Here is a 24,978-nt window from a genome sequence, read left to right as displayed (position 1 = left end):
GAATAGAATAGTGTAACAGTCTAGCCCAAGTCAAAAGTCCATTGATCGTACTTTAGCTGGATTCACATCCTTCTTAAGCAAGCAATGCTTGTGTACATCGAGTGTATCTCCTACCAATGCTTACTGTCTAACTAATGGAAGAAGAGCTTTTTTAAGTTCTGTTGTCAGCTCTGTGGTTCTTGTACTTGATCCTCTCTCCGTTCTCATATCCCCCTGCCTGAGCTGCTCCCTAACCTTTTGTGTGAAGGCTTATGACTCTTGGCATGTCAGTCTTAAATCTTTCCCTTGTTTGATAATTTGCAGAAAATTGGGGTTAAGTACTGCCCTTGTTCAGATATGAAATACCACATTTTGTGCTTTTTTTTTTAAAGCATAAAAGTAACTTTGTAAAAATTAATATTTTCTCTCCGTGTATTTCATAGTGTTTGGCTGCTGGTTCAATTATTATGAATCGTGAAATTGAGAGTATGGCTATGAAACCATTGGCCAAGGATCTGACCCGAAGCCTAGAGGAAGTTAGAAATATCATTCGTGACCAGGCCTTAAGGGATTTGAACTTCTACACAGAAAAAATGAAAGATTCACTGAAGCATTTTGATGTCCTTTTTGCTGAATTTGAATTAAGGTAAAAGATCCAAAGTAAATGTGTTGTGAGCTTTGGCTTGGCTACTATCACTGCTTTGGGGCTTGTTCGGTTTTCTTGGAAGTTGGCTGTTTTGTCCTGTTTTCTTGTATGGAAAAAGTACATAATTTTTTTATCATTGTATTTGAATTCTTCAGGAGTTTGTATTGCTAGATTTTTTCCTTCCAGTGTAGCGATAATGAAACGGAAACTAAATAGCTTTTTAACAATCAACACTTGCTCTCTTCCACTGAACTATAATCTGCCATTTGTATACTGGCATATGGCATTTGAGGGAGGTTTTCCAGGACACAAGAGAAAGCCGTAAATCGATTCCCCTAATGTTTTCTTTGTTGAAGAGAAGGCGACAAAAGACATTAAATAAAAATATGATAACGTAGTCTAGAGATTGTGAGGTTTTGTTCTCTTGTGCTTAGAGGTATAAGCAAATGCACTCGGTGAATTAAAGAAGGCAAATTGAAATCTGATGAAAGTGCTTTTACAAAAACCATAATTAACCACAGGAAATCATGGATTTTAAAAATTGTGACTGAAAAATGGCTTGGAGGTTTATAGCACAAATAAAAATAACTACTTTGGGGGTGAGGAAGTTAACTATTTATTGCATCAGAGGTCACATTGACCAGGTCCTGCATTGTGGTTCAGAATCCAAGCTAGCTTCCTGCATGCCTGTTAGATGTTTGTGGTGTGGACATAGTTACAGACAGGATGCAGAACAAGATTCTCTATGGATCTAATATAATACAGCCCTTCTTACCCTCGGCAGAACAGGTTTCTTAGAATTGGGTAGTGGTTTAGAGTTTTTCATAGACTTGACTTGTCTCCTATTACTGTTTGCCCTTCCTTGTTTTTCATATTCTCCTGCATTATTTTAGTCATGTGAACTTTTTTTTTCTGATTCATAAAACTATCACTATACTGTTACATTGAAAAACATTTTAATTAAAAACGTTGCCTAAAAATGTGGAGTTTAAATGTGGCTTTGAATGCAGACACCGATGACAGCCAGCAACTGGCTCTTCACTGGGCCTGTGCAGTTTCTAGCCTGTCTGTAATAACTCTCTACGTTCAGCATTTTTCTTTGCCATTGTTTTGTGAACAACCTTTTCCTTTCCTGTGCTTCCTGTAGTCTGTGAATGACTGATTAAGTAATACAGTAACACAAAACCACGTTTGCCAATGTTTTCTACCTTGTGAATTAGTGCTTTTGTATGTAATTCCTCATAGAAAGGAGGCCAACTTTTAAATCTGAATTGTCTCTGCTGCATAATTGCATTTCATTAGTATAATTTCAGGTTAAACTTTTCCAGATAAAATGTGCATTTTAGCGGGTTTTTTTGTCTTAAGGAGATGCAGAGTAAACAATCTTCAAGATGTTGTAATAAAGATCCTTCTAGGACCTCCTTCTCTGTGCCACACAGTATGGAGTTCTGAATGCTAAATGTGTTTTGTGATTATATTTCAAAATTACTACGGAGTTCCATTGCCTCAATTTGCAATAGGTAAATCAGCTCATTTCTTAAATGTTCTTACACTGCAGTTTTCATAGTGAGCGCTGTCAAAATAAACACAAAATGGCACAGGAAAAGTTAGGTTTCCAAGATGATTTGTCCTAGGTTTGCTTTTTGTTTATAATCCAGTTTGTTAAGGCATGTAAAACACTAGTATGTTCTTTTATACTCTTCATAGTTATGTGTCGGCCATGGTACCTGTGAAGTCTCCAAAAGAGTATTATGTACAGCAGGAGGTGATTGTTCTTTTCTGTGAAACTGTAGAGAGGTAAGTGTTTTACTGATGTACTAGATTCTCTTTTCTGTGTTTACCTTCAGTCTGAACTGTTGTAGAAATACTTTAACTGTAGTCTTCAAGCATCATAAAACACCAGGTATTTTGCTTTTCTAGTAAATATCCAAGTATAGTGTTAAAAAGCATTAAGCATGCATGCAAGGCACAAGCCTATGCTTTTGTGGGTTTTAGACAAAAAAAGCCAAACTCAAAAGCTGTTGATCCAGTAAGAACAATATTGTTGGTGTGCCTAGTTATAGGTGTGTGAATTTAAAGCATTTAAATAAGCTAAATCTGTTTAAGGCATCAAGACTTAATGATATTTCATGCAAGAATATGTGGTGAGATGATTCAAATCATCTCTGAACCTCTAGTGATGATCATAAAGGACTTGTAAAGCCTCTTAAAAATCTTAAGAGGACTTGTGCTTGACTCTTTATGTATGAAGTAAAAAATGTTAAAAAGAACCAACCAGCAGTTTGTAAGTTCTTATGGGACTTTAGGGTGTTAAGAAAAATGTGAATTTGTTTTGAATGGACAGTGCTGGATAATTTTTATTTACACACACACGCTCCAAACACACTTGGAGTAAGTGTTGTTTTTAATGTCCTGTGAAGTAGGACCCTGGACCTGGTGTGGTCAGTACTTTCATTAAGGAATGAATGAGTACAGAGCACACTGTCACAATGTGTAGGTGACACAAAGATCAGAGGTGTTTCAGGCATTTTAAAAGACAGGATAACAGCTCAGTGGTTGCAGCAAGCTGGAGGAATTGCCTTCCATCAGAGAGCTACTATATATACACGTATTTGCCTAGTAAAAGAAAAATAATAGAACCATAGAACAATTTGGGTTGGAAGGGACCTTACAAATCATCTATTTCCAACCCCGCTGCCATGGTCAGGGACACTTTCCACTAGACCAGGTTGTTCAAAGCCCATTTGCCACTTTGCATAATCTGACAGTGGACTGGAGGAAGGAACAGGGAGCGAGAGTGGGCCAAACACTGATGAGTCCGTCTACCTTTAGTACAGAGCAGTGCTTGCTTTGTGGTTGCTTTGCTGTCCACCACCAGCAGCATGGGCGACACAAGTACTGAGAAGAGATAACCAGAAGTTATTTGCACTTTTCATGGACCCGTCAGTGAGACTAGAGTGCTGTCTTGGGTGTTACTTTATGCACTGATACAAATTGGAGAAGAAATATCAGGATTTATGAAACTTATGAGAATATTGAGAAATTGTGAAGAAATCTGGAAAACCTGGAAAGCCAAATGAAAAGCCCAAACAGGTTGGGTTTCATCTAAAAGGGATCTAGGGTGTTTGAAAAGTCCTTAGAGGACAAAGACATAAATGCTGTCAATTTTGTTTGGCTTGTAACAGGTTTTTTAAATATTTTTTCCTGTTGAAATGTATTCTTCAGAAGTTTAATCTCTTACTAAATAATTTTGTTCTTCTGCTTAGAGCCTTAAGGCTTGGATACCTCACACAAGATATGATAGATGACTATGAACCAGCTTTAATGTTTACAATTCCAAGACTAGCCATTGTATGGTAAGTAATTTTTAGCTATTTTCCACTCTGCCTCATTTAAAGATTTTGTGAAGGTTTCAAAAACTTTGTTCCAAATTTTGGCATTTTTTTTACCTGAGTTTGTACTTTTATTTAAAAAAAAAAATCAAAATTGTGATGTTTTATTTTAAATCTTCACCACTTTCATGTAGAATATCAAGAGATGAAAAAGGAGGTAGAATTTCAAACATAGAAAGCAGGAACCTGGATCATCAGTCATCCTCTAGGAAGAAATTTGAATTTAAGAACATCAGTCTATGCAATGTCACATGGGCAGAAGTATTTTTTGAAAGCACATTTTATGTCACTCAAAAGAGCATGAGCTAAGGATAGGAGTCTTGAAAACCAGAAATTTTCAACAGGAATTATGTATTTTTCTGAATGACTCTACATTCAAAAGGAGTTGTTGTGACAAACTGCACTGTGACCAGAGTTAGGCTTAAAGCTTTTTTAAGGTTAAGTATTGACATGTGTAATTTATGTGTAGATTTGTTTGTTGACCACTCAAGACAACTAAATTAAAACACTGGTTTTGCTTCATGCAGGTCTTGCAATATCAAACAAATCAGATGTAGTTTTCCTAATGAGCCTTCATGACTTAATAAGGTAGCAATTACTCTGGAGTAACTGGAGTAAAGCCCATGTGTTTTTAATATTTTACCATGGTGAATGTTTTAAAGTTAGCTAATGCATGCAGTATAATTGAGGGAAATAAGAAACCTCAAATCCCAAGCGCAATACGCTTCTTCTCAGGAAATCCCTGTGGCCCATTGTTCCTGTTAAATAGGACCTTGTCTGTAACTGTCATTCTAAAAATAATAACAGTAATAATCTGATTATCAGAAGACAACAGGAATGTGGGAACTCAGTTTGAAGCTGCTGGAAGACACGATGACAAATACATCATGACTAACTGGAAGTCAGAGTACTGTCTGGGAAATATACCATGTCAATTCCAAATTACAAAGAAGGGCTGAGAGGGAGAAGAGGAAAAAGTTTAACTGCTCCTAAGTATCCAGTGATTTGAAAATAAATCACCGCCATATGAAGTTCCATAGAAAAACCGCACCATCCAGATACAGTGTTTTCTGGAAGGAATGACAGCCTTTTGCTAGGACTGTGAAAGTAGAAGCTTTTAAGTGCAAGACAGATGCAATGCAAAGTTGTCCCCGTTACTCTGGATAATTTGGATGCAGAGTAGCTAGGAAGCGCTCTGAAGCAACATGTGATTTGAGTGTAAGAAAAAGAACATGTGTCTGAAGTACCTTGAGTAGCTGAGCACTGACTGTAAGGGCAGCAAGGGGAAAATGGCATGGGGGGGAGGGGAGAGGGAAGTAAACTAATCTAGAGTGAGAACGTGTGATCTGTTTGCCTTTGAGAAAAATACATTGGTTTTGCAGTGGGCAGAGGATTAAACAGCTTTAAGCAATGGTGCCTGGTGTGGGTGGAATCCACTCTCAGACACGTTACAATATGATGCAGCAGATATGGTGAAGAAGGTGAATTTTGTTTAATCCCCGACACAGAGAGGTTTGGGCAGTAGTGATTTGGTCAGGAGGAGCTATTGAGATGTCTACAATGAAGGACAGAGGCGCTTTCAGGATCCTGAGCTAACCTTTTTCCAGGGGAGTATCTACCAGTGTTGAATTGTTTTAGAAGCATGCTATTACCAAAATGTGTTTTATGTGATTTAGCAAATGTTTTCATTTTTTATCACATCTTACTATCAGGTTGCCTTTATTCTAAAGGTAGAAAAATAGGAGTTAGAGAGTAAACTATCTTACCTAGAACTCATTGAAAGAAAAAGCCATTTGCAGTTGCTCAAGTCAGCGGCCTTTCCCAACTTAATCAGTTTCTTAGGTTTTTATTGTTTTTATGGGTCATTATGCTTCAGTGATGAAATAAATGTATGTTCATCCCCTTATGCTTCCGTTGTTTTTTTCTCATGATTAAGGGGATGGACAGAGGGGATGGGATCTTTTCACTATTGTTTTAAATAGCATTTAATTCTAACAATGTGTGAACAACACAAAAATAAGATAACAATATGTAACTTGAGTGTAGTTCTAATGCTAGCTGCTTTCCTGGCTCCTTATTCAGTAGTTGCTCTGTGTAATGAAATTGTCATTTTTGTGTGTGTTCATGCATGTGTTTGTATTACAGTGGCCTTGTTGTCTACTCTGAGGGACCATTAAATTTGGACCATAAACCAGAAGATATGTCTGAACTCTTCAGACCTTTTCACACTTTGCTAAGAAAAATAAGGCAAGTAGTCAAAGATGGTTGCAGATGCTTCTCTTTTGAAGTGAAAGTCAGATGCCTAAAAAAGAACTCTTACATGCATAGAAAAGTGTTTATTTTCTGTGTTAACCATAAACTGCATTTCCCTCCCATCTGCCTGATATACCCACGAAGTAGCCAAGTGTAGTTTCTCATTTCATGGGAATTTTCAGAACTTTTTATCTCTTTGATAGGTTTGGTTTTTTTTTTTTCTGAATATCATTTTAGTACATTTCAGATTTTCGTGATGGTTGGATGATGCCTGAAATACTAAAGTATTTTTGGGAGATCCTGTTTCTAATTAGGATCATTGTTTCTGCTTAAGTAGGCTTATTACTTTTTCTCATTATGTTTATGATGCAATACTCAGATCATTTTAAATCTAATAGAAATGACTACCAGTTCTTCATATTGTGGATCTGGTTTTACAGGATATATATGCACACACCTCTCTTCCTGCTGCTTCAGTCTTGGTAACTATTGAAGATGTGGGCTTTGGCTCAGCTATAAAGGGTATTAAAATATTTCTTTCTTAGTTCATGTCTTTAGAAGACTGATCTGTTACTTTGGAGAAATTAAGCTGTATCTTTGCAGGATCTTTATGTTCTCTTTCTTAGAATTCACATTTATATGCCAACTGCAAATTTTGTTCCTAGAAATCTCTAGAGATAATTTGGCAGAGTTTTTTTCTTTCCTGTGTTGAATTTTCACCTGTTTATCACTTTCCTGGTATGCCATGATGACAGCTTGATGCAAGAATAGTTTTCATGTAGATACATTTATCTAGTTTAATCTCCTCTCACCCATTAGAGGTGAGGCATCTTCTGGGAGATAATACAAGCTCTGTCAGGGATGGTTCGGAGAGGAGCCTATTTCTGAATTTAGCTTGAGTAAATAACCACACCAAATCTTTTGTGTCCCTTGAAGAGTTTGTAGTATTTCTCTCTAGAAGTGATACAGTTTTATTTTTAGGAGTATTAATGATGTTCATTTTGAAATCTCAGAATTAAAATTTACAAATCAACGTGTTTGGGTTTATGGGGTCTTTTGAGTCATATGGTTTTGTAAAGCACTGAGTAAAAAACTACATTATTTGAGGAGTTGGGGGGTTGTGGGAGGAATTTTAATGGTACTGGTGCTTAAAAAGTCCATGAAGTTTACATTAAAATACCTTATTCCCAATATAATACTATGACAGAAATTTTCACCAGCTGGCTAAAGCCAAAATACTGTATAAAAGCTAATATACTTCTCATAGTCTGTACTTTCTGCTTACTCCTTATTTTTCACAACACAGAAAATGAAAATCAATGAAGTCAGTTTATTGATTAGTCCATTTAATTTTCAGTTCCTCTGAGCTTAATGCTTGGGTTGAAAACATCATTAGTAAAATGCTTGTTTGGTCAGTATCTACAGATTTCAATATAAACTGTAAAAAAATGAGAATACTCTTTCAGATTAATTTTTGGAGACAGTTCTGATAGACTTTAAGGCATGTTTGTTCTGTAAAGAGCATTAAGAAATGTGATGCCACTTGTCGGGGAGACAAAGTTTGCGAAGTGTTATTGGGATCATTTATCAGAGCAAACATTTAAGCTAAGACATAATGTGAAATTTTCTCTGGAAGTTTCTGAATTGAAGGAATGTCAAGGAACTCAAATACTTGAGAGAACTGGGCTCAAAGATACTTCAGTAATATTCTTAAATGAAAAATACATTGAATGAAAATAACATACAAATAGCTGTACACTTCATGTAAGGTAATTACATTACTTTTAATACACTTAAGCTGTCTAGGTTGGGTTTTCTTGGTATCGCAGATCTTTTTTAGCTCATCAGGCTGCAATTGCTACTTAGTGAGCGTGTTCACAGAAACCTTATAAGGGAGGATGAAGTGAGATATTTGATATTTCTTCTCTACAGCAAAAAAAGGAGCATTTTTCCAGGAGCGTTTCTCCAGTCCCCATCACCAGTAGTTAAGTCAGGAAAATAGATTCGAGTAGTCTTCTATTAAAATTGTTGCATCCTCTATTCCAGTTCTGTGCCTGATGTAAGAATATAGAACATCATCTTATGGCAGAATATGTTCACATCCTAGTGAATTTTTCTTTAAAGTTCTGTAAGTGTTTAGCCACCTAAATATTTTAACTCATGGAGAAAGGCCAGAGCTGGTTATTTATTTAGGATAATACAGTTTAAAAATGACCTGTAATTCTACAGAATAATGTATTGTGTGAGTCCATTTAATCTTATCAGAAATACCAGAGAAAAATTTTGGTATCCCATTGGTGGCTGGCAACTTTGAAAGCAATAGATATTGTGGAGACTCTCTGAACAAAAGTAATAAGGAGTCTTGTTTAGGTTTTGATAAGGTCAAACAACAAATGATGATTTTGAATGTTTTAGTTATTACCTAAGCCAGGTGCTTGTGTTGACTTTTATTTTAGATAGAAAACAGCAGCATTGGTATTTTATCCATTGAACCAATGCATACATACATAGTAGTGTTATTTCTGTTTCTTTTAACCATGGCTCCTTAAGCCGTTTCTGCTAAATTACTGTAATTTGCCTAGTAAGTATGCAAAGCTTATCATCTGGTATATGCATAGATATTTAATTTAGATACCTGGGGCACTGAATGTTCTTGTGATTAAAATATTACCTGTACTATATATACATTTGAAACTGCTACACAGGTCTTTAGAGGTGAGCAAATTTGGGATTCTGCATTACTCCTCAATTCTGCCCTTTTTTCGGAGCCCTCTGCTTGCCCGGTCTTGTTTCTGGACCATTACAATTCATGGCAGAGTCCCTGTGGATTTTGGTGGTGCAGAATCAAGCAGATTGCAGTTCAAGTAGTGCAGAATCAGAGGATCATAGCATTTTAAAGACACCGAAACCTTTCTGTATCACGGACTAGAAATCAAATGTAGGATACCTGTGTCAGTGTGTTAGAGAATTTGGGGGGAGTTAATGAAACTCATATGCTTTTAAAGTGCACACAATGACTGGGGTAAGACTGGTTAGTTTTTCCAAGATGACTGTGTTTAAAACTTTGAGTTGATGTAAAACTTCTGCCGTAAATGAATACCAGTGATACTTGCTGTATATCGTGGGTTTCTGGTTGTTGATCTGTCAGAGCAGATCTGTGGAGCTTGTGCTGAACTTAGCTCAGCACTGCAGAAGCAGGAAGATACAAGTTGCATTTCTGTACCTGCGCAGTGTTCTTCTGGTGGCAGCTCCATAAGATCAGCTGTTTATGCTTTGTTCAGAGCATGAACTGAAGCACAGGCTGGCAATAACAGCAATGCTGTTCTCTAAAAACACTTTAAAATTCTGGTCAGAATAGGAGCAAAGTTAATGGAGGAGGCTTGGGGAATGGGCAGGATCGGTGCGCTTGGGGTTTGTGGCCCTGTCTTCTATTTAGCCAAGTTTGTCTTTAAATGGACATCTGGCCTCAGATCTTTAAAGAAGTAATTTCTGCACCCCAGATATTGACAGTAGAGTAAAATATGTTTATTGGCTTTGCAGTAGGCAGAGTAAATTTCTGCTGCTGCTCATGACAAGCAGGGTATATCTTAAGAACTTGCTTTGTTTTTCTGCCAGTGGCTGTAGCCACTGGAAGAAAAATGTTCCTCGTATTTTCAAGGCTAGATTAACTTCCTGTGATACTGTGCCAAAAAGAGTAAAAGCAGGTGAAACTTCAGTGTGTGCTGGTTTTGAATTCAGTGTTTTATAAAGCCTCTGTGAGAACAAAGCTCACCACTGCTGTCAGGGTGGGTTGCAGATGCTGTCTTAACCTGTGGCTTCTGAATAATAAAAGGAGAGGGAGAAATGCTTTCTTCAGTACGAGCTCAGCACTTGCTTGGACCCAGTGATGAGTTACAGACGTTTCAGCAGAAAGGAAACGAGCTGTGGAAGTAGCTACAGCTTAGTTAAATCTTATGGTTTAATAATGATGCCTAATGTTTAAACTTTCAGTAGTGAGATTTAACATTTCTCTCTGTATAGTCATTGACTTTAATTTTATTCTCAATATATACATAGGCATTTTAAAACATGCCATGTTCCTAATGTTGGCAGTGAATCCTCTAGACTCTAATATACAGTCTATCAAAAAGATGATTGTTGATCAAACATTCGTCACCTTGCAAGGAAACCTGTGCTTGAAACAGTTCGGTGAGGTTCTTTATGTAGAGAAATAAAGATAATTGTCCAAACCTCTTTCAGCACAATCTGTATTTGTTAACAGCAAAATTTCTGGTGTTTAAATTGGGCAAATGAGCATATTTCCTTTGATTTTAAAGCAGGATTATTTCTCTGCTGAAATAATGGGGCTGGTGGACTACCACATGTAGTCCACTGGCTGTGTATAGCAGCTCTTGCAAGGCAATATGGATCCTACTTGCCTAAAAAGACAGGAGGACTGTCAGCTGATTTCATTGATTTATTTTCTTTAATAAAGCTTTATTTACTTATCCTCAAGTTTCTTAAGTTTTGAGGTGCTGTTATTGGCAGAAACAAAGTTCATTGCTCAGGTCAATGAAGCTAGGCAGCCTAAGTAAGTATGTGTTTCCAGGCCTTCTTTACAGTGAATGTGTGAAACCGGTATTGGATAGGTCTGAGTAGTCAGGCTTTCTGGCCTGACCCAGGAATATCTAATGCTTTTTATATCTTTACAGAGGGACAAGCTTAAACCCTTGACCGTTGAATTTGTGTGCTTACTCTGTTGTTTGTTGGGGGTTGTTTTAGTTAAAAAAACAACTATTTCTAAAATCCCCCATTACTTTGTTTCTGTTCAGCAGTAATGAAACCAGCCCTCTATTATCAACAGTTTTGAACACAAATCCAAAGCATAGCCTCATACTAGCTACTGTGAAGAAAATTAACTCTACCCCAGCCGAAACCAGCACAATGCTGTGTTTAAGGCAGGAGAGAGCTAATCTCCAATCCCTGTTTCAGTGAACAGGCTTGAGAACATCAGTGTTGCACAAGCAATATTGCTAGTTTTAATGAGTTCTTTTTATCTGACAATATAACGGTGTGAAACTTCTGTGGTACTCTTTTGTACAATAATTTCCAGAATCTAGTATGAAGGATGACAAATTGGTTTGCTATTCAAAGTCGAATTTCTGAATTAAAATATTAAAATGACAAAATATATTTGTAGATAGCACTTTCACTGTAAGTAGATGGGGAGGTGGAAAGGTCCGATTTGGGTGTATTTTGATTCATTTTGGGCTTCATTACAAGGGCGTATATAGTTTGGTACCTGTATTTGCATAAGTAATGTCAAATTCAGGCAGCAGCAATCACACATGTTCTGAATACGAATGCCAAACACACTGTGACTTACACAGCTGAAAGTCCTCTGTGCCCTCAAATTCTGGATTTCTGTAGTAACAGGAAAAGCTTTTCAAAACCTGTAACATCAGTGCTTCCTATGATTATAAATGCAAAGTGATGTGTGTGTGTTTGTGTTTTCAGGGATCTACTTCAGACATTAACTGAGGATGAACTGCATACACTGGAACGTAACCTCTGCATCTCTCAAGATGTGGATTTTCCTGTCAGAGCAGACCCTGAAGTACCCTCTGTCATTGCACCAGTCATAGCTGCTACTTTGCCTCCTAAGGAGCTTTCAGCAAAAGCTGAAAACACAGAGGCTGAACTGGCTTGTTCTATGCAGTATGATGAACAGGAGCTGGAACAGCTGAATAGAATGGTACACAGAGTTGGAGATGAAATGTCTTCTCTGCTTTCCCCTCCAAGCATCTGTCAGTCTCCAGCTCACAGACCTAGCCTAAGAAATAGTTCTAGCACAGAAGCTTCACCAACAAGACACCATCTTGACAATTTGACTGATGAAGAGGATAGAGTGTTTTTTATGGATGACCTCGATGGAGCAGGAGAAGCTCTTGCTGGGTTGGATTCAGTGAGTGATACTTTTGCCTGGGTGAATAACCCTTGCCATGATTCAAAGCAGAACCTGCAATATAGAGATGCTTTGCTGGATGAGAACGGCCATCAGACAGAGGAAACTTTGCTTTTAAAAGATGCTGAAAGTGACTTAAGCAATAATAACAATGTTGAAGATAGCAAGCAGATGTCTGTCATTTCAATTCAGAATTCATGCAGCTGTCTAGAGGGTCCAGACTCACAGTTATACCTCAATGGCTGGGATGCGTATGCTGATGATGCGGAAACGGCAGAAGTGATAGCTCATAGGACAGGTGGAATGAAAATATCTGCTACTGTAATATTCAATCCTAAGTCTCCTTCTAGCTTGGAATCCCCAGTAACAACTCCAGAGGCAGCTATTAGTTGTGTTCCTGGATCTGCTAATCTATTAGCAAATGAGGAGGATGAATCTCATAAACTCAGTATAGCTGCCACAAACTGTCTAATTAATTCTTGTGTGTGTTGTGGCAGCTGTGAAGACAGCAGGGAGGACAGTGTTGAAGGTTTAAAGACTAAACATTCTGCGGGAGGTGTTGTAAATGCTTCATACACATTAGTAAAGTCTAAGGAAATGGACCATGTAGATAATTTGGACAACTCAGTCCCTGCACAGGAAACATTAAGTCCTGAAACTTCTGCTTTGTTAGCAGAAAGAGACTTTGGCAGAGAAGAGCAAAAACTGCCAACCTCCTCTAAGTGCCTGGCACATTCCTCAGGTTCACAGGTAGGAGCAGAAAGTGACTCACAAGGAGAAGCAGAAAGCATCTCAAATCAGCAGAAGAAGTGGGAGAAGAGAAAACAATTGTGTGGGAAAAAAATGGACAACAGTGAAGATACTAGCAGTGAACGAATGGCAAAAGAAGATGTAAAGTCAAGATCTAGTTCAAGGTGAGCTGTTTTAGTAGCAATTTGCACATAAATAGATTCCTATAGCCTTGTACTTTAGTGATTGCAGGATAATTAATATTGATTTTAAAGAAAATGTGTTGCAGGATTAAAGAATTTTTGAATTTTTTTTTATTCAAGTAGCTTTTTATTGGACTTCGTCATCTTTTTGGGAAAACATTTGGCGAACACCTGAATTCTAATCGAATGATGCCACTATGTCATTGAAATCAATGTTACATTGCCAGTTTAATGTAACAAAGTGTTGCTAAACATTACCTGGGTCATTACTTCTGTTGTACTCTGCTGTTTTGCAGGAAAAGTATGCCTGGCAGACACTAAATAGTTAACTTCTGCATCAGTGCACAGAATTAAATTGGGATCTAAACACATCTTACCTTATCTTCTTTTGAGAGCATGGGGTTGATCTGATCATGTTGCCTGTGGGCATGAGTGTATTTGTAAATGTCTGTGTGCTGAAGGAGTCTAATAGAGTGCAGAAAGAACTTTTAAACCTATTGGACCATTTCAGCCAAAGCTGTTAGAAGAATAGAGGTCATAGATTAAGGTTCTGTGTATTTAATGACAATAAGAAACTGGATAGCAGGGAGAGACTACTAATAGTTGTGTTAAAGAAAATGCCATGATTCAGCTCAATTTTGATTAGACATTAGGGATCCTACACACATCAGTAGGAAATCAGGCTTCATTTTCATTTACTGTTTAGAGAATAACCTGTTTTGTAGTGAGTAATGTCCTCAGTTTCCCTGAAGTATTAATATCATAGAGCAGAGGGAAGAAATTGAATAGAAGTTTTTGTTGTTTGCTGTATTTCTGTGTCAGTTTTCTTCCTTCATGCCTTATTGTGTTGGTATTGTGGGGCTTGTGTGAGAGATGCAGGATCTGTCTGTTACATGTGTGTAGAGTTCAGGATAATGCAGTAGGGGTAGCTTGAGCTATGAAGCATGGCCACAATATAAAGGCTGCAGAAATAAGCATTTGTTTAATAACATGCCAGTAGTATTATGAAACAATTTGCTGGTAGTGGAAATAGAATCAGGAGTTCTCTGCATGGAAGTCAATTCCTCTTACAGGTAAAACAGAACTTAGAATGTACAAAACTCAGCTTTAGAGAAGGCAACTTTAGCTTCTTATTCTAAGTATTTGCAGACTTAAGTTTACAAGTATGATCATATTCAAGGCCTTACAACAGGGTTTCTGAATGGACTTCATTTAAAGTTACATTCTCAAACCCCTTTGATGTTTCATGCTTCTGCAACACTTCAAGTGGGATATTGCTTAGAAGTAGTTACTTTATGTTTAATTGGTGTCCTGCTAACGCATATATCATTTATAAGACTCTGACAGGCTGTCTACTGATTTTTGCCTTGGTTGAGTCTTAAGTGAAATTTGTGAGAACAAGTCTGCAAAGTAAATTGTAAATTATTAATAAAACTATACATAAGCTTCTTTTTCAGCCTGCAATGGTTTGCGGATGCAGTAACCTCTTCTCTCAATGTAGTTGTCCATCCTCTGTTAATATTGTGTAAAGATTGTGCATGAGAATTGTCCTTTTACAGAGTTCTGAAGGTTCGTGTTCCTCCCTGTCTTTCTGTTTGCTCTGGATCTGACTTCTCACAGCTTCATCAAACTGGCTGCAGCATGGCCTCTCCGCACCAGCTGTGATTTTGTAGAACTCAGTCACAGTTCACCTGCATGGGTCCTTGTTCAGGCTGGGAAAGTCACAGCCTGCTTGATCAGAAGTTGTCTGTACTTTTGGTCATTCTTCTTGTTTTGTTCTGAATCTTTTTCAGTTGCACTATTTCCTCTTGGTGGTAGATGGATCAGAACTACACTTACTAAAGATTTAAGGAAACCATGGATTTGCATAGTGCTGTAATTATTTTCTGTTGTTTTTCCAGTGCCTCCCAATATTTGACTTTGGATTTTCTGTTAAGTGGTGAGCTTACGTTTGATTGAAATTGTCTGCCTGGTCCCCAAGACCCCACTTGAGCTCAGGGGCTGTCGTTCTTTACACGATGCTAATATTGTTCTCCATGTTTTTACCAGTTGATCCTCATCTTGCCATTTTATTACCTGTTACTCAGACTTTAGGATCCTGTGCAGTTCTTCAGTCTGCTCTTATTTTTACCCTGAATAATTTTGCACCGGTAGCAACCTTTCAGACTTCATTGCACTTCCCATTTTTTCAGATTAAGTGTGAAAACAAAACCCATAAGGTCCTAAAGAACTTCAGCAGTGACCTCCCACGCTTCTGAGAAGTGGTTGTTTAGCGGCTCCTCCCTATTTATGGTTAAGAATTATTTCTCCGTTTGGGTTCCTTCCTCTTATGATATAACTCCTTGGTTTTCTCAAAAGCCTTTAGTGGAGTCTTTTGACAGAACTTAGTGGGAATTCCAGAGCCTACCCATTGAATCACCATTCTTCACAAGATGCTTGACCCCTTCAGAGAGCTCCCAAGAGGTTCCCTTGCCATGTTACTTCAGGCAGACTTTCTCATTATTGTCTACCTATTTTAACATTTGATATATTCCATTAAGTTGCTTGGTATGAACACCAGGCTCATAGAACTAGAGGTGTTTGAATCCCCTTAGAGTCCTCCTTATTTTTAGAGATTGCCACCTTTGAAACTCCAGGCATCAAGGAAGTTTTAAATGAGAGGTTAATAATTCATCTGATTCATTCTTGAGTTCTCCTAAAACTCCTGGGTGAATAGTTCTGAATGTTTTGTTAATAAGTTAGTGGGTTTTGTCTTTTTCCATCATAGCCTGTTCCAGTTACTTTGTTGATTATATGTCGTTCTCTCTATTTGTTATTGAGACTGCAACATGCCTGTTATTAATTGCAAATATTCCATCTTTGCAGAAGCGGAAAAATATGGATGGAGGTATTTTGTTAATAGATTGTTGCTCCTTTATTTGGAAGCAGTCTAATATTAAGTCCTTTACTATATTCTGTGAAAGATGGAGATGCTGGGGATCTACTGAGGGCTACATTAAAAAGTTGTATGTGTAGATCCTTATTTTCTCATATCTATATATAGATTTAGTTCTTGCCTCTGAATCACTAGTCATGTTATCGGTAAAAGAGAGAATTCAGTTACAAAACAGAACTTTGTGGACCTTTTCTTACTCATGCTGCCTGGGTGGTGACTAATCGCTTCTTTCAGTGGTATTTTTAAATTGGAAGATCACATTAGGCTTCTGCGACTGCTCCTTGTTACATGCTTGTGAATGCCAATTTAACCATAGGGGAAATGTTGGAGACAGAAGATTATTTTCAGTATGATGGACCCATTAGCTAGAACAATAAGCAATCTAATATACGTGGGATAGCTGCAGGGTATGCTCATTCATCAAATTGATAAATGTATTTACTTTCTAGTTACTGTTAAGTCACCGACTAGAAGAAAATTTTCTTTCCCTTGTCTGAATCAGCTGTCAAATGTGTATGTTGTGACACAAATGGTTTCTTTTAGTAAATCAGTTCTTACATTGTGCAATTTGACATTATAGGTATAATTTCAATGATCTGGACAGGTTTACTGTAATTAATCCTTAAATCTGAAATACCTAATATTTCAGGCTTCTCTATGTAGCCTCAATATTCATTGGAGTCTAAAGTACAGTTTAAATACTCTTCCAGTTAAGATTTGGGTATTGATGTGTCCTTACTTTAGTTTTTAAGTCATAGTTGATGTTATGTTTTTCTCTGTTACTTGCTTGTAAGAATCCAAGACATAAAACACTAAGGGCACACAGAGTCTTGGGCAGTAGCATTACTGAGATGAAGTATGAGAAAAGCATTAACAAAGATCTAATCTGTATCTGATTTACTGAAGGGACAATGGGATAAGTGAAGATAACTTTTGCATGGAGCAAAACAAACTGTTAAATCAGGGAAATATTATTAGAGTAGTAGAGAAGTTAAAACTATGACAAAGCAGTATTTGTATGTTTAGGGTAGAAAAGGATGCAAGTTCAACAACAAAACCAATCTTTAGGTCTGTATCTGTATTCCTTCTTCTTCAACTGGACGCAAGCTATACAGATGTTTAAATTGCTTGTTCTGTCATAGTTTCTGCCAGGTCAAAGAAAATTGCAGAGTGAGTAGTGGGGTACTGGTTGGTTGGAAATACTTGGCTCTCTGTTCTGTCCAGAATCGAATAGTCCTTGTAAAACTGCCAGATCTTCTATATGTTTTTTGAAGTTCAGCAGCTTATTCCACACTGTGACATAATGCTACTCTTTGCAGGGTTTAGTCTTAAATACCTGGATCTATTGTGTTTGTCTATCTACATACTGACCTTAAAGCAGTTCCGATAGAAGGATTGCTAAATGTAGTTGCTCTCCTTTCCACTGCAGTTCTAGTATGTCTAACTTAAATTACACTCTTTTTCTTTGTTTTTTGTAATTTTCCTTGATCTGTTTGGTGAGCGTACTCTACATGAAGCCTTTTATAGTGCACAAGAGAATTGGCAAACAGAGCTGAAATTGGTAGTGAGAACTTCTGCAAGCTCTAGCTACGTCCATCAGCTGTTAGAAGCTGGCACTGTTCGCATTTATTTGTGGGGGCTTAAAAAATAGAATCTTTTGCCATGTGCTTTTGCAGTGTAAGGAGGAGGAATGAAGCACCCTTAGAAAAGCATGTTTTGCTGTTTGCTGATTGGTATTGCAATTCTAGAATAAGATGAATAATTTATTCTTCTCCAGCTTGGTATTCAAGTTGTCCCATTTCTTAGTGTTTCAATTCTGTAGTCAAAATTTGTATGTATTGTAATATATTTACATATTAGAACAGTTTATATTGTACTACATTTAAAATTTATTTCCTCAGCATCTTAGGATGACTTTGTAAAAAGATGAACACCCCTGGTTTATGCAGTTGGCTTCTAATTTTGATTTTTCTGCCTGTATTTTATTTTGTTCGCTCCTTAGCAACATGTGATGTGTGTGCACATTTTCAGTACAGTAACTTTAAGTCATTCCACCTTTAAAAATGCATGAGAGAAGCATTTGTATTTTGGGGATGGCTAGCACCAAATGCTATAAACTATAAGTGCTTCTTTATCAAAACTAGATTAATGGATATTACAATGCAAATTAACTTAAGTGTTTTACATTCATGCTTTCCCTATAATACTCCCATCACAGTAAGACTTGGGAAAATTGTCAAAGTTGGCTTTTCTATAAAAATTAATGGACAGCTGTGCATGTTCACATTAACAAAATCATGTCTGCTTAGTGTCTTGTACTGATTAGTCTTTTAACTAGCTATTCAGGAGTAAAAAAACTTCTCATCAGCAAGAAGGAAATAGTTGATTGGGAACAAAATATCAGCCTTTCAACTGCAAAACTTCCCTTAAGCAGTCATTTATCTGCTGTTGACTGAAATTTCTCTGTTCCCCTTCTGGTATTCTGTTTCTTCTTTGTACAACTGGCAAAATTCACATTCAGTGTAAATGAGTTTATTCAATCCCTCCTCCCCTTCTTTTTAACAACACAAGTCTCAAATTAAAAGTGGCAGTGTTTGAACTTGCCTGTTGAACGGTGATTTTTGTGCTGTATCCGGTTTCGTAACTGCTGTTATGAAGCCTTAGCATGCAAATAAAAGGTGTCAGTGTTTTATAATACCAGTTTCACTAGGTCTACATATCAAATGGAGCAACAGTGAAGTACATTAACTCTCAACATACAGAATCCAGAAATGAGTGTAGCAGGTAAAACAGCTTTAAAAGCGACTTACTTGTGTGGATTTGGTGCAGGTGACATGAGGCTTTAAAGTCAGCTCATGTAGTGAGATAAGCAGAGATCTGTGCTAATTAACTGATGTAATGTGGAATGTAATCGTAACTCAAGTAGTTGAATTCATGAAGAAACTATCCCCTGAAACAGCCCGAGGTTTTATTAAATGTAAGAGGCTGGAAACACATTAGGGTAGAAAAGAGCAGACACACCAGGATAAAGGTGGCATACAGATTGGTGGTTTACTTAGAATAGTTACAAAAAATGGCTAACAGTTTTATTTAAATGGTTCATTAGTTCAGTCTGCCAGTGTTCCATTAAGAGGCAGCCACATCACCCCATGTCACTTTGATCTGTCGCCTCAAGTCTTTATTCTGTTTATTCTGTTTTGATGAACATGGATGATGGTTTTATCCTGTGCTAGAATATAATCTTTAAAATAGCACTGTTGGCCTTGAAGACCTCACAAATGAAACAAGCTTTTGCCAATTTACACAGTTCAAACACTCCTATGAATCCCACTCAATCCAACGTGGCATTAGTTTCAAATGAGCATGAGATGTGAAGGTCAGGTCACCTATGGGCTGATATGGGAAGAAAGGGTGAGCTGCTGTCAGCTACAGAATGTGTCCATATGCACATACCTTCTCTTGCTGTTGTGCTCGTGAATGTGCGTGCTTGAGCAATCATCAGCTGAAAACAGGAATCAATGAGTTGGGAAAAGCAGGTTGATTCACCTCAGGCTCTACCAGCATCTTCGGAAAAGCTCAGCCCATCTTCAGGCAGACACTAAGGAGAAGAAAATTCTAATCCTGAGTCTGTGTGTATGGAGAAGGAATGCAGTAAGGAGTGGTTTTTTGGAGGTTGGTTGTTTTTTTTTTGGTGGGATGAGGCTAGGGTTTGTTTGTTTGTTTTTAAAGCTATTTAGTATAACACTGAGAAGATATAAACCTAAGTTACCATTATTGGATTCCTATTTATTGGTACTAAATAAACACAGAATTTCTTATCTGAAGAGTTACAGCCTGAATAGGAACCAGAAATAAACATTGTAAATCATAAATATTTCTGGTACGAAAATTCCATCTGTGTTGGTACACAGGAGTGAAAAAAAGCATTTGCACATTGTAATTATCTAAACTAGACATCCCTTATAACAACAAACTAACCTCTGTGAGCATGCTTTGTCAAGTGTGTCCAAGCAGTTTACATTGCCAAATGATGACTGACCAGATGGATATCTAATCCTGAAATCAGTGGTTGGCTCAGGATGGATGGAGTACTGGAAAATTAAGGCCTTATGAAGCACTTCAGAATGGCAAACAGTGTTAAGAGAAGGCTTTAAAAAAAACAGATAAGATAGTGGAGCTGATGAGAAGTTATACAGCTAGTGGCTGGTTAGAGGTCAGACAGGATTCAAATGAGGGGAAAAGATATATGGAGAAAAGGTATGAGGTGAGGCTTGTAAGTTGGTCAGAGAACATCTGTGAAGATGAAAATCAAGATAGCATTGAGATCCTTGATAACGTAAGCTGCTTGTGTGCCATAATGTTCAGAGATTACTCATCAGGTTTACTTGCCGTCAAGGTCCAGTGCTTTGTGCTGCCTTTATTGTTTCTCTTGTGTTGGACTGTCCACAAAGTTAGCTCAGGAGAGACTGACTGACTTGGGACAATGTTGACAATAAATAATATCTGCTCTTAATAGAGAGATGGTACTTAGGGTGGTGGTTTGTTTGGGTTTTGTTTTTACTTGGAGCATTTAACTCCCTAAAAATGTATGAGAATTTTGAGTTCGTGTAGTTCCTTTACATTATGCATGAGCTGAAAGCATCCAACTCTTTAAAACAAAACATCTATAAAACCAGAGCCTAAGAAAATGGTGAGTTATAGTTTCATAATTATTTTTCTTGTCTTATTGGTAACAGATATTTTGACTTGATATCAAATACATCAGACAGAGCTTCACAGAAAGCACTGAAGGACAGCAGACCTGACGTGTGTCAGAACAAGTGTCGCTGCCCAAATCAGCTGGCAGGATTGTAACACTGCAAGAATCTGGAAATGGTGGGGCTGTGAGAATAAGAGAAGATGCTGAGTTTGCTAGTTGCTCTTATTTCCTGGTTCTGCTGTTCAAAGATTACTTTATTCTGAACAACACATTCCATCTTTGCAAGACATCTTCTTCTGCTGTCATGGAAAGAATAATGCACTTCACCCTCCAGAGAGAAGCAACAATGAATTTTAAAACAGTCAAAGCCCAATGGTAATTGCAACAGTGGTTTAATGGGGTTTGATGGCAAGGTGCACTTGAGTATTTACTGCGTAGAGAACAAGGTCAGAACTGTGAGGGAGACCCTCCCATTGAGTCATGGGGTTCAGAAAAGGGCCCCCTTGTATTCTAAACCTCTTCCAAGAGAGGATTCTAGGTGTGGCTTGATCAACAATTTGTCTAAGGATTATGTATGCGCAATCAATCGTTTATGTCACTTAGCTATGATTTCAATGTTTTAACACACTTATTCCCAATTCACTTACTAAATCTCTGAACCCCGAGGAGTACCCATCCGTACTCAAGGGGAGATTCTGTTTTGCAGCCCACTGCTGTGCAGAAGAGCTCAACAGGCCCTGGGCTGGCCAGTATTTACAGAGTAAGATGATTGACTTAGAGTCATATTTGCAGAGCAGCCGTATTTTGGTTGGCACATGCTCAGCTAGTCCTTAGTCACTGAGCAAGATTTATGGTTCCTTGCTATTGTGTTGTCTGTCTCCCCAGAGTCCAACTTAATCCGGGTGCAGCCGTCACAACTGCTGCTGGTGGCTATTGCTTAAGCAGAAAAGGGGAGGAGGGGAAGCACACCATCACACCTGCTCAATCATGCTGTGAAATCACATGCTAATGGGTTTTTTAATATCATTTAGCTGCCATAAAACAGATAGTAAAAGTACATTTTAGTAGCATGACCATATTGTAAGATTGGATGGGTAAAGGTGATGAGCTATAAAAGAGTAAGGCTTTGTTTAAATGCATAGATCTCTCCATAATGAGCAGAATTAGCAAGGGAAATTACATAAACCGAATGAAAGTTAAATAGTTTTTTGTTCAAGTCTGATAAAATTATTTTCCGGTTCTGACGGCTCTCCTTTCAACTAAAGCACAGCCCACGTGGGATTTATTTTCAAACTGGCAATCAGAAATGAGGAACATGAAGGGGTATGTTTCTCAAGTAATTAGTGGGAGGTATGCAAACAAATCCTATTATTTCTTAGTGGGATTAGAGCACATACCTTCTGTGCACTGCTTTGAAGAATATCCCTTCAGCATTATTCCAGACTCCTAGCTGCAAAAAATAGCTACAATGGTAAATTTGGTAGAAGAATTTTGAACATATCTGGTTTGAATATGAACCGCTCATACGCCTAAAAATCAAAAGGGCATAAAAAGATCCACTAGTAATTGTGAAGTAAGGTAAAACAATCGTGACCTATATAACTGCCTCTCTTGTAACTGAAGATATTTCTTAGATTTCTCTGCATTGTCCAGAGATTTCTGTTGACTGAACATTTGAGTTCAGCAGGCTCATATGGTTCTTCCACACTGCCTAGAGCCAATACAGCTTTGAGACCTTTGCTCAAGGTCACATATTTTCTTATCTAGTGTAATTTAATATTTTTCAGCTTGTGGAATTTCCAGTAGCTGAACAGTAAATTGTTACTGAAACAAAAAAATGGTCTTTTCAATCTAGTTCTGCAGTGCTTATGAAACTGCTTCTTATCTTCTAATCCCAGTTTATGTTGATAATATGATGCAAGATCTAAAATAATGTGTAATTTAAGGGCTTTTCATTAGACCAGGGATGGCAGAGACAAGTTGCATACCGTTCATGTAAATTATTCATATCCTTTTACTTCGCAGCTAGTGGATTTCCTCTAGTGAATTGTCAGTGGTTTGCCATGGGACTGCTTCTTCCTGATCATATATTGGTTTAAAGCCCAAATCTGAGCTACATATATGGCAGTTATAGGGACTGAGCAAATACAGGGTTAGGGTATTATCTTCATCTACTTCACTGAAGAATCAGCCTTCTGCTTTCTCAGGTGTTTTCCTTCCCATTGAAATAAAATGTAGATCAGACTTGTCACAATATTTCAGATGTCCTTAAAGCTTAATGTTTAAGGTGTTTTGGCCTGAAACACACAGCAACTTTGTGAACTTCCCGTTTTGTTAAGTCTTCTCTAATGTTAAACCACACATAGCAGCATGAGCATGCTGTACCCCATGAAAATATAAGATCTTCGGTTCTTTCCTGAATATTTTAACTGTATGACATGATTTAAAGTGAAGATTTTTACAAGATGTGTCCCCGCTGACTTTGCCAGATTGTCTGTCCTTTTGGGAAGAAGGCAGAATAGGTTTGTATCATTTTATGAAGAGTAAAAAAACAACTACAGCTTTACTCTTATTTCTGTATAAGCCATGACAAGCCATGCGTTATCACCATGCTCTGTTTTTACCTTTGTTGGCTTCAGCAGTTCATTTTGTTTCCATGTGTTTTTTCAGTTCTCAGGATGGCTTACGTGATTCCCCCCTCAGCTCCATCTCCAGCAGTGACTATGAGAGTGTTTCTGTCACTACATGTAGTCTCTCCAGCATATACGCTCTGAGGTAATAACATCACTTGCAGTCAGATTTGACAAATGGTATTGGGTTATGCTTGGTTAAAAATTTACATTGAACTAACAGTGAAGTGACAGCAACACTTCTGAGAATTCTTCCTTTTGAACAGCAGGTGCTTTTTGCTTTTTTTCCCCAGCAGTTTTCTTCAGTGCTGTGCCAATTGAGAGGCAATTACTTACAGAAAAGTTCTAATGCTTACAGCAATGAATTATCAGTGTCCATGTACTCCCATTTATTTCTCCGTATGGCGTTTCTGAAGAGAGGCTTCAGGTTTCAGCTTGAAAAGTACCAAATACTTGTCTTAATTAGGTCCTGGCTTTTTAGGAAACGTTTTTTTCTGGTTTGTTTTGCCTGTTAAAATGAGGGGAGTTTCCAGTTAACAATCCTTTAACTTCCACAGTGGTGCTGGCCAAAACTGGTAAGAATATTAGTTTATGTTCATATCTTCCAAAACTGCATGAGAGTTCAGAGCGCTTAATGTGAACAGTAGAAGAATAACGTTTAGGGCAGAAAAACACAATAAAGCAAAATTACAAATTATTTGGGTTTTATAGTGTTTGCATAACATACATGTATGTGATTATTGCATTGTGTGCAATAACATTTTTACTCTGGTACAGGCAGATTGAAATGCCAGTGTTTCAGTCTATGTACATCTTCTTCTACTGCTGCTTGTCCTCCCTTTTTCACCTGTTTATCTATACCCAACACATCATTTGAACTTCAGGAATTCCAAATGTTGTCTAGTTTTAGGGCTAGAAAGAGGGGGTAAAATGTTTTTTGTAATAGTGATAGAGGAAATAGTACATATAATAATACGTATTTTGGGGAGGATGTGCCCATCTTCAGGTTCAATTTTTTGTTTCATGTTTTTCAGGGCAACAAGATGCAACTACAACTTTTTCATGGTTTTCATTTTGAAATATTTCTTTTTGACTGTTATTCAAAAAAAAAATGTAATTCACCTGCACGCAAAAGTTGCCCTCTTCTAATACTATGTATATTAAATTCTGTTTCACACAGGGCTGTTTGAACAGACAATAGAAGTAACCTCAGTTATTCTTCAGGAGTAACTGGAGCAGGGAGAATAAGTCTTCATTAGGTGTTCACCTCTTTTCAAGGCCGTCATGTACTGCTTTTGTTAGTATTGCAGTTGTATCTTCCCTGGGTGCCATGCAAGGTTTCTTGTCTGTTGTGTATTTTCTGTATCTGATATTACTAGGTATCTAGCTCTTGTACTTTATAGTCCAATTTAAAAAAAGCTAAGTGCCCACTTAACTACACTGATGAATTTCCCTTTTCAAAATACTTAGTTTAAAAAAAGCTAAGAAGTCTGACTGCTTTACAGTAGTATGTTCCTAGATGTATGTGCATAGAAATACAATATTCAGTGCATCTGTTTTTATTCGAT

At 37.5% G+C, this 24,978-nt stretch overlaps 1 protein-coding gene across 4 annotated transcripts in view; it reads left to right on the top strand.

The window, feature by feature from the left end:
* The window catches only part of ZFYVE28 (zinc finger FYVE-type containing 28), a 147,885-nt gene that overhangs the window by 94,069 nt on the left and 28,838 nt on the right, over nucleotides 1-24,978 (top strand). For 2 of the 4 annotated variants that reach the window (XM_062638669.1, XM_062638668.1), the window contains exons 4-9: nucleotides 423-625; nucleotides 2,333-2,422; nucleotides 3,892-3,981; nucleotides 6,163-6,264; nucleotides 11,767-13,128; nucleotides 23,451-23,555. In XM_062638669.1, coding sequence (XP_062494653.1) covers nucleotides 423-625; nucleotides 2,333-2,422; nucleotides 3,892-3,981; nucleotides 6,163-6,264; nucleotides 11,767-13,128; nucleotides 23,451-23,555 — 1,952 coding nt within the window. The remainder of the gene's footprint in view (nucleotides 1-422; nucleotides 626-2,332; nucleotides 2,423-3,891; nucleotides 3,982-6,162; nucleotides 6,265-11,766; nucleotides 13,129-23,450; nucleotides 23,556-24,978) is intronic. The other 2 variants (XM_062638672.1, XM_062638670.1) reach the window with 1 other exon arrangement.

Source organism: Pezoporus occidentalis, unplaced genomic scaffold (genome assembly GCF_034315485.1).
Source record: "Pezoporus occidentalis ecotype Australia unplaced genomic scaffold, CSIRO_AGI_Poc_V1 ctg58, whole genome shotgun sequence".
Lineage (NCBI taxonomy): Eukaryota > Metazoa > Chordata > Aves > Psittaciformes > Psittacidae > Pezoporus > Pezoporus occidentalis.
Note: the sequence above shows the minus strand (reverse complement) of the source record. Positions and strands in the feature narration are given on the sequence as shown.